Source organism: Leptosomus discolor, chromosome 9 (assembly GCF_034619465.1).
Source record: "Leptosomus discolor isolate bLepDis1 chromosome 9, bLepDis1.hap2, whole genome shotgun sequence".
Classification (NCBI taxonomy): domain Eukaryota; kingdom Metazoa; phylum Chordata; class Aves; order Leptosomiformes; family Leptosomidae; genus Leptosomus; species Leptosomus discolor.
The window spans coordinates 27,882,287-27,892,038 of NC_141399.1; the positions used below are offsets into that span (position 1 = coordinate 27,882,287).

Genomic DNA, 9,752 nt, shown 5'->3' on the forward strand with positions numbered 1-9,752 from the left:
CGCGCCGCGGATCGTCGCCTGCCCCGGGCCGGTACCAGCTGGGCTGCGCCTGCCCCGGCGGCCGGAAGCTGCGGATAAGGGCAGGGCGGTGCAGGGGAGCGGGAAAGACCGAGAAAGCAGTTATGCCCAACTCGCCCCTTCGGGGTCCGTCTACTGCTCGCTGATTTATTGACATAAATAGGTAGGAACAAGTAAAACTGTCCCCATCCCCCTTTCCAAGTTCAAGGCCCTGCTGCAAAGTGACCGACGCCGAGTCCCACCGCTTCCCTCCCTCGCACCCCTCCGCAGCCGTGCAGCAATAGGGGCGTGACCGTGGTCCTGCCAGCCCCAGACACCCTCTACCCCCAGTCCCTGCTCCCGTTCCCCCCCTCGAGCAACAGGCACTAACTGCTGCACGGAGTGCCAGCACGCTGCCCCGCAAGCATGAAGCCAGCAGCAGCAGGGGCAAGACTTGTGTCCAGCATGGGGGTGGGAAGAGCTCAGCTCCTCCTCCATCTTGTTAAATGCGACACACGCCCCTCCCCGCACCCCCCTTCCTATTCCTCAAGCCATGGGGCAAGACAGCCTCCAGGGGAGCAGCACTTTAAACAAGGTTTCGCATCACCGACTGCAAAGCTCCTGATGATGGGCAGAGGCTGCCCTTCCCATGCACGGAACAGCAGGTCAAATCCCCACTAGTCTCCAAACCCTAGGGCAGAGGTCTTAGCCTCAGCACCCCTGTGTACTCAGCCCCAGGAAAAGCCCTGCAAACGCTCCAGTTCCTCGCTGCCAGTAGGAACTGGGAACCCAGTTCCAGGTCTTTTCAGTTGAGGGCAGTTGTGCACCGCAGCAAGGAGCCAGGAAGGCTATGGGGAACAGGAGGCTCAGGAAGGAGTCTGCAAAGGAAAGGAGCCTCAAAGTTGGCCTGAGGAGTGCTCTCCACTTGAGCTGTGCAGGGCTCTGGCTGCCCCTCCCCCTGGCTGGACGCAGGCCGAAGGGGTCACTCTTGCATCAAGCTGTTGATCTTTGTGAGCAGCACGTCCGTCTCAGACTCTGCAGAGACAGAGAGAAAAAACAGTCATCGCAGGCAGCCACCATCCCCACAGCTGAGCAGCCTGAAAAGCAGGTTTGAGGAGACTTGGGGAACGTAGGATTCCCCAGCTCTGTCCCACAGGGCTGTTTGCTAAGGGCAGGACAGGAACTCCCTGGGCTGGGATTCCCTTCCCTCCCTCAGCCATCCCAAACTGCTCTGTCATGTTGGGCTGGAGAAAGCTATCTGCCTGCCAGGAAGAGTCCCGCAGGCACTGCCTGGCTCTGAGGGAGGGGAGCTCACATCTGTGTGCACTCACCTGCTGGCTGTCTTCTCTGGGAGCATTTCCTAGGAGATGGAATAGGATCAATGTTAGCATATCAGTCTGGCCTCCCCCTTCCCTCCCCCAAGCTCCCAGCTGGAGGCTGTGGGGCCCCACAGGACACAGTCCCACAGGGATCTGCTCTTTGTGCCTGCTGCACTGGTAAAGGAGCAGGGCCAAGGTCCCCCAGCCTCAGCCCACCAAGTCCTGGGGTGCAGAGCAATCTAGTGTGAGCTAAGGCATCCCGCAGCTCGAGGAAGGGTCAGGTCAGATTTTTAGCTGCAGCCTGGTGATAAAAGCTGCCTCCACACGCTGCTGTCTCGGAGAGAAAGGAGAGAACTCCCCTGGATCTGAGTCCAAAGAGGGGTGGCAGCAGATACAACTCTGTTTGGGTATGTACCAGCCACCGAGGGCATAATACAGCCTCCCCCAACAAACCTACCCTGTGAAGGGGAAAGGGATCAAACGTACTTCAGCAAGAGGAAGGCCCAGAGGATGGCAAGGAAAGAAGCGCAGTCTACAACAATCCAGATCATGAGGTATGTGCTGCTGGGCTACAAGGTGACAAGACAAGGTGTGAACACTAGCCAGGGGTGATGTGCTGGTGGCACAGCCCAGCCTGCTTTGTCGGCAGTCCCTTCTGCAGGGTCACATGCTCCCGTGCCAGCACAGCACTGAGCAAAAGCCGTCCTCCAGGCAGCTGGCTGCTCAGGGCTGCTGCAGAAACGGACCCGCAAGTGCCTGAGGCACAGGGCTGTGGGACAGGGTAAAGGATGAAGGGGTCACTTACGAGCAGCCAGATGGGATGTTTCATCTGCTTCAGCACTTGGCAGGCGTTGGTGGTGACAGAGCTCACCCCAGAGCACCACAGCACAGAGAAGAGCCAGGGCTGGTTCACTACGTACAAGTTGACAGAGATGTTGTCCTGGCGGTACTGCCTGCACAGGGATAGCTGTGGTCAGAGCAGCAGACAGCAGGGTGCCGTCACGCTCAGTGCACAGCCAGAGAGAACTGTATATCTGGGATGAGATCCAGCATTTGCAACTGCCTGGCGAACCAGACCCAGGGCAATTTGCTGGCAAGGCAGAGGACTGCAGCCAGTTCCATCCCCTGCACCAGCCCTGACTGATAAGGCATGCTTGTCCACAAGGCTGCAGGGCACACCCTGCCCTTCCCAGCAGTGTGCCAGCACTTGGCCTCTGCTGGCCCCTGGGACAGGGCCCAGCCCCCCCAGCTCCCAGGCTCCTGGGCACAAGGCTCTCACCTGATCTCCTCAGTGCTCATGTCCTGGTAGGGCAGATTGACATACAGCAGTGGCTCCTTCTCATTCTGGAGTCTCTTCCGGCCATAAACTTGCTGAACGCCTGGGGCTTGTTGTTTGACCTGTTCCCTGAACCCATCCGGCAGCCAGAGGACCTAAGCAAGAGCCAGATAGCACATGCAGAGGAGAGGTGCTCCAGAGAGCTTGCTCTCTTCTGATATTTCCTTGCAGATCCAGGCACACATTGCCTGATCAGACAGCTGCTTCCTGCCCTCCTCTCCATGCTCAGCCAGGACAGTCTCCTAAGAGCTTGCCCCAGCCAAGAAGTAAGCACAACAGACCCCACTGGGGGCAGAAAGCAGTTCCAGCCTAAAAAAACAGTGATGTCCTTTCTGGGTCCTTGAATGGATCAAGCAAGTGCATCCTTTTGGCCCCAACTCTGCAGCAAGAATTCACCTTGGATCAGCACTACAGTACAAGCCTTTGCTCTGTCCCCCCCTGCTCTACATTCCAAAAAAGCCAAGGGAAAGTGATTTGGGTGCTAATTCATCCCCTCAGGGCAGCACGTGTCACATGCTGCAGAGGTTGGTTGAAGTGAAAAGGCAACACAGGAGGTTGCAGCAGGAGTCCAAGAGCTGCAGGGAGAGGCGTGGTGCAGCATGTGGAGGTGGAAGCCTGAGCATTGTTTTCCTGCTTTTGCTAGCACTGTTGGTCTCCTCCCTAGACTGAGTCACAGTTTACACACCAGGGTGGCCAATGCTAGGGAACCAGAATATCTGAATGTGTCTGAAGCTGTAGGCATTAACCCCTAATTATTGGCAACTTCTCCCAGCTAGAGAACCTCATGCCTGGACAGGGTTCCCCAGCAGGGATCACTTATGGGGATGTGGTGTATGGGGTGGCAGGGGTGCTCAGTGGGGTTGGCGAGGCATCTCCCACCATGGCAGAGGAGTGACAGCAGGGCCTGGCAGTGCTGAGGTAGTGGCCAGCTCACCTGCTGTAGCGGGATGCCTGACTGTAAGATCACTTCCAGGGTGGCATTGACAAAGCTCTGGTAGTCACTGTGGTTCTCAGGCCGGAGGTCAAACATGATGGAGATATTGCTCTGCTTGGCTGCTTCTAGTGCCTGTTCCAGGGATGGGATCCTCTGTTTAGTCACCTGGTAGCGATCGCCAGCAGAAAGACTCTGCACAGTGGGAAACGGCCTCCGCTGCAAGGGTGAGAGAGAGTTAATTATCATAGACAGACACCCCTTAAGCTTCCACCTCCCAAACTGGTGCTAGTCTCTGGCTCTCAGTTTCCTATGCTGGCCTCTCCATGTGCTCTCCAGTACAGAGGCACAAGGATCCTTCCCCTGCACATCCACGGGGCACCTCTACTCTTCTCCTCACTAGCAGCACAGTTCAAGCAGTCCCAACACCTGTGGGCATTCAGAGCAGCTCCATAGTTCGTTAGTCACCTTTTGGGAAGAGCCTTGCCACAGCTGCCTCCGAGCCCATGTAGGCTATGCATCTCAGAGCAAATGCATGAGACGTGTTCCCTCAAACCAGCCTCCTCCATGACTCAGCTGAAGAGTCAGAATGAACTCTAGCTTGGGGAATAACCGCACCCAAGTTCGTGCAGGTGTGGAAGTGCTTCTGCACCCTGTCCAAGTGTCTGCTAGGACCAGCACTGCAGAGGGTACTTTCCCCAGGGCAGAGCTCATGCTTCACCCACAAATACACTCATCCCTGACCAGCCACCCCAGGGGCATTCTGACCTCCAGGAACCAGCTGCCAGCATCCAACTGCTGGAGGTCTGTCCAGTTGAAAGTAGTGCTGTTCAGGGCAGCCCTCTCAGGGAACACAGCCTGCACGTTGGTGGTCCTAGTGAGTTCCTCATCATGCATGAGGAATGGGACCCCGTCAGCGCTGGCAAAGGAGCAGAGAGAGAAGCTCTATGTTGCAAGCTGTTTGTCTCCTATACACACCCTGGCATTTCTGCCCCCTCCCAGCCACCCTGCTAAGGTAACCCCCACCCTTAAGCCTATTTGTGGGCCTCTACGCAAAAAGATGCGTGTCCGGAAAGCACAGACCACCTAGAGACCAAGCCAGGAACCAAGTAGTTCCTTGCTCACTGCAACAGCTGTCCCCATAGCAGGATTGCATGGGATGAACTAGAGCCAGGGTCTGTTTTCCAAGCAGTGCCCCTCCCCTGATGGTGCCTCCCTGCCCTGGAAGACAACCTGCGTGGGGAGGACAGAAACCCAGTACACCTCTCCCTGATCACTGGGACACCCAGCTGGAGCCAGTCCCATACTGGGAAGGTGGGAAAGGCAAAGCCCTTTGAACAGGGCTGCCTCCAAATGCAGGCTATACCAGTCCTCCAGTTGTGTTTCAGAATGCCCCATGCAGGAGGTGACATCCCAGGATACACAGGCCCCTTCCTCCGAGTCCCTGCTGTCCCTTACCTCACCATGACGTCTGTCTCAAAGACTTGCACATCACAGTCCACCGCCTTGTGCAGTGACATGAGAGTGTTTTCAGGGGCCAGCTGGAAAAGGAACGGTGTTAGTGCAGAGGGCACAGGCAGTAAGGGTCTCACCCTGCCTGGCTGCACACAGTAACTTGGCTGGGCTCTAGGGCAACCACAATAAGACTGGGGTGACTCCAGTAGAGTGGGGAAAGGAAAAGGGCTGGGTGCAGACAGCCAGAGCCTACCTGGTCCCTGCTTCCCAGCCCACACTACACAGCCAGGCTTTCTGCTGAGAGTTGCCTGCTCCTAGTCCAGCAGTACTCAGCAAGCAGCTCTGCCCTGCACCTGCTGCGCCCACCCTCCTCAACCTGTGCTCATCCATCCTCAAGCCCTGTGCTGCCCTGGCTGGTGTGGGGACTCCTTTCTACTGGGCTGGCCAGAGCTTGTCCATGCCTGCAGCAGCAAGGGTCTGATGCCAGTGCTGCGTGGCCAGGTACAGCCTGGCTTTTGCTGGTGGAGCAGCCTGCCCCATCCACCCTGACCACTGTGCCAGGATGGTGCCAGTGCTGGTCACTCACCATGGGTGCTCCTCGGTGGCCAACCAGGGCTGGCTTGGGGGGCAGCTGGTTCTCCTCCATAATGCAAGGGGAGGTGATTCCCAGGGGAGCCAGATACAGTGCAATCATCACCATGCAGTACACAAACAGCAGAAACACCTTGAGACCTACAGGCAGAGACAGAGAAGATAGGTGAGGTACAGAGGAAGCATTTTGCAGGCCATTAGGAATAATCCAAGGCTGCTTCACCTGGCATTAACTTATGGCTGCCCTAGGTCAGACATTGTATTCCCAGTCCCATGCAGATTTATTCTTGGCCCACTACTTGTCCTTGCACCCCAACCCAGCACATCTACAGGACTCTGTCTGCCATCCACAACCCTCCTTCAGCTGCAAAGCAGTGAGGGCTGAAGCTGCACTGAGGGCTCGGCATGAGAAGCAGCAATGAAGCGTTACTACCAGACTGAGTCCTGGTGACCTGTTCTCACTGCACTGATGCTCTCTGTGCACCTCTGCCACCAGTGCCGCTTGGTTGAGTAGTAGGAAGCAGGGCAGCAGTCGAGGGGGAAGGTAGAGATCTTGGAGGCGGATTACCTGTGTTGAGGGTGTGGTAGATGAAGCTGGCCAGAGGCCAGGCAAGGAGCGTCATTCCCCCCACAATTCCAATGTGCAGGAAGGGACCTGTTGCCTGGGGAGGCAAAGGCAGGGTGTCAGCCAGCCCCAGCCCAGCCCCTGTCCCCAAAATTCACATGCTCCAATGCCAGAGATCTGCTACTACAGCCAGCACTGCTGGAAGAGCCACAGTACCAGGGAGGGAAAGACAGGCTCCTGGGTGGACTGAACAGACTCCCTGATATGGTCCAGCCACTGTCTGTCACCCTGACTGCAGCTGCTGCAGGCAGGACTGCAAGAGTAGGAGGAGCACCTTGCCTGGCCAGGCAGCAGAAGTCAAAGGCAGGGAGTTAACCCCCATGGCACACAGCCATGCTGGGTGCTCCAGTCACCACCCTTCAGCTCATCCCTACAGGCCAGGTAATGGGTACAGCAGAGGAATCTCTGATATAGAGGTGACTCACCTGCAGGGAGATACCCGCACTTCTCCACTCCTCTGCCCACTTTATTCCCAGCCCTGTGAAGGCTGCAGCCACCACCAAGGCAGTTAACATCAGCAGGGTCTGTAGGGCAGGGCACAGGGCAGTTAGGGCATCCTGCAGGCCAGCTGGGCTCTGCCTGGCAGGGCAGGCAGAGTCTTCCTCATCCCTTCCTCCTGAGCCCCTGCAAGTCCTGAGACCCCCACTTCCCCCATTTGGATTTGCAGCTGAGCTCTGTACCCCATGCTTTGAGCAAGGGGAATATTTCCATCCCAGAGACGCGTGGCTGGAGGACTAACGGCTGCAGCCCAGTTCAGCGGAGACACACAACCACTCAGTGGGGTAACAGCAGCTGTATGCAGTCCCAGTAGGCTGGTCACAGCTTCCCAAGGTGTAAGGGCAGCCAGGGCAGGCACCATCTCACCACACCCCAGAATCTCTCACCTTGTGCAGCCAGTGTAGCTTCAGGGGCTGGCCACAGAGCTGCAAGCACAAAGCAAGGACCTGCGAGAAGAACAAGGAGATGTCAGAGCTGGGCTGTACCCCACACCTCAGCCCTCTAAGGGCACAGGACTTGGCCACAGGAGCTCTGGTCCCCTGACACAGGCAGGGTCTCTGGCCATGCTCTGGCTGACACAGCTCTGGCAGGCCAGATGCTGTGGGCTCCACCTGGCTCTGCACAGGGCACAGCAGTCAGTCTGTGCTCAGCACAGCTCCGTACCCCTGCTCGCCCAGGCGAGATCAGCAGGGCTCACCAGCAGCACAGCCGAGTAGGTGATCAGCACGGCTGCAGCTACAAGCAGAACCAGGGACCAGTCTAGCCACAACTTCCTCTGCTTGAAGATGAACCTGCCAGCAAATGGGACAGTCAGAGGGGCAGGGAGGACATAGGGAGCAAGGCTGGATGTCAGATCCTACTCACTCATTGAAGTTGTGGAAATCATTGAGGGTGATGATGGTGACGTAGAGCCACACCAGTGTGAAGAGGAAGACGAAGAAGAGGAAAAGGAACCAGCTGCAGTCACACTGAAAGCCAAAGATGACAGCTATGCCCACACCTGCAGGTGTGGCCAGGTTGCTGAGACCCCTGGGGAGCACTCAGCCTGCAGAAGCGTGCACAGAGGGTCACAGCAGGCAGTGGCCTCATGGGCCCAGGCACTGAGCTGCACCATGGATTGGGAACAGAGCTCCCCAGGAGAGCTCTTTTGGCTGGACCCATGCTACAGGAAGATGGACCAGCACCTCCTACAACACGCTAAAAAGCTGCCTATGCCAGAATGGGGAGGACAGCCCCTGTGGCAGGACTGCCTCCTTCCCCGTGCAGCAGCCCCTGGGAGCAGGCTGGGACTTTAGACGTGGGAAGCCGCAGGGAGCCAGGTCCTGTTCCCTTCTAGCTGGGTGATCTGTGGGCTGGGCAGAGAGGGGTGCTGTGCCTCAGAGCTGCCATTGCAGTGCTGAACCTGCAGACTGCTCCTGCCTGCCCAGCCAAAGCGAGGTCCAGCTTCAGGGGCTCCAGTCTCCAGTCCCGTGTTCTTGTGGAGGGGTGCCACAGGTGCTAAGCAGGACACCCAGCAGCCCCGACCAGCCTGCACATTCCAGGCAAGACAGGACAAGTAGCAGCACAGCCACTCCCATGGGAGTTGGAGACCACAGAAAATCCCAGGGACTCACCCCTCCCAGGTTACAAATTGCCGGGGACAACCCCTTCCAGCACCTCATTGTTGGGGGCGCACCCAGCCCAGGAACCGTGCCTCCCACGTGCCTTGCCAGGCACCCAGTGCAACTCGGTGGGACCTGCCTGCCACACAGCCCTCGGCACGCATGAGCCCTGCCGCAGAAGCATGCTCAGCTGGGCAGGGCACAGCCACAGCTCAGCCTCGCTGCTGCCAGTGTGCTGCTCCACCCTTCTTGTCACCCAGCGGGAACAAACAGCTCACGCTCTTGCCTTCTCACTCCTTCAGGCTAGGGCAGTCCCTGGACAGAGAGTGTGCCAGGTAGCACCCTGGCTCTCTTGGGGCTCAGCTCTGGGGAACAGGACCAGTGGCAAGGTGTCAGCAGCCCAATGTATGGGCTGGGCCTCCCAGTCGAAGCCCTCTGCCACCCCAGCCACTACTCTGAGCCTCCCATGCAGGGGCTGGCCAGCCCCAGCTCAGCATCACCCATGGTATCACCTTGGTGGTTCTCAGGCCCTTCTTCTCTTTCTTGGTGGGGATCCACTGGCAGCTGTAGAGGCAGAGCAGGCAGGTAGCACAGGCGTGACAGCAGCCAGGGGGTTCCGCCATAGCACCGGGCCGTCCCAGGCCAAAGGTCAGCCGTCCTGCGGGGGATGCACACAGCATGTTGGCACAGACCTCAGAACACACACTGCCCCCTGCCCCATGGGGATGGGGCACTGCAGCATCCTGGGTCCAGGTACCCTGGCAAGCGGCTGCCCCAGAGCCCTGGGATATAGTGGGGCTGCTGGCCGTGTCCCCAGGCAAGGCATAGTGCCAGAGAAAGCAGGAGCACAGGGTGCAGCCCAACCAGTTTCCCTCCCTGATGCCCAGGGGCTCTGGCTGCAGGCTCATACCCCTGCTGTCACCAGAAGTACCACTTCCACCAGGGAGCAGCAGGCCCAGCCAGCATCCCATGGGACTCACCCTTTCCCAGCTCACTGCTCACACAGGCAGAGCACTTGGTGCCAGCAAGTGCTCAGGGAAACCCTGCCCCCCCTCCACCTGCCGGCTGACTCCCACAAAAGGTACAAAGTACAGTAGGAGTGGTGGCTGCAGGCACCAGCTGAACTTCAGCACTCAGCTGCTCTGAGAGGCTGTTGCTGCTAGGACTGGAGCTTGGCAGAGCAGTGGTACAAGACCAGCCACTAACCTATGCTGGTGGTGCTATCTGGAGGGTTTGGACTGAAAAAGCCACCTTGTTCCCCAGCTCAGAGTGGGGAGTGCAGCAGTGGCACCAGTAGTTAGCGCGCAACACCCTGCACAGGGAACAGGTCCCGAACAGAGCTGGGCTGGGCACGCAGGAGACCCTACTCAGCCTCTGCTCTGGCTCCAAGGGGAGAGCT

At 58.2% G+C, this 9,752-nt stretch overlaps 1 protein-coding gene across 1 annotated transcript; it reads right to left on the reverse strand.

The window, feature by feature from the left end:
• Positions 1–979: 979 nt before the first annotated feature.
• Positions 980–8,976, reverse strand: GDPD2 (glycerophosphodiester phosphodiesterase domain containing 2). The gene is made up of 15 exons (XM_009951162.1): positions 8,866–8,976; positions 7,617–7,720; positions 7,450–7,543; positions 7,139–7,198; positions 6,680–6,778; positions 6,198–6,291; positions 5,625–5,770; positions 5,042–5,124; positions 4,352–4,502; positions 3,587–3,802; positions 2,596–2,747; positions 2,122–2,269; positions 1,803–1,885; positions 1,329–1,357; positions 980–1,032 (listed from the first exon to the last, which is right to left on the reverse strand). The coding sequence occupies exons 1-15, from the start codon at positions 8,974–8,976 to the stop codon at positions 980–982; spliced, it is 1,623 nt and encodes a 540-aa protein (XP_009949464.1).
• Between the last annotated feature and the right edge of the window lie 776 nt (positions 8,977–9,752).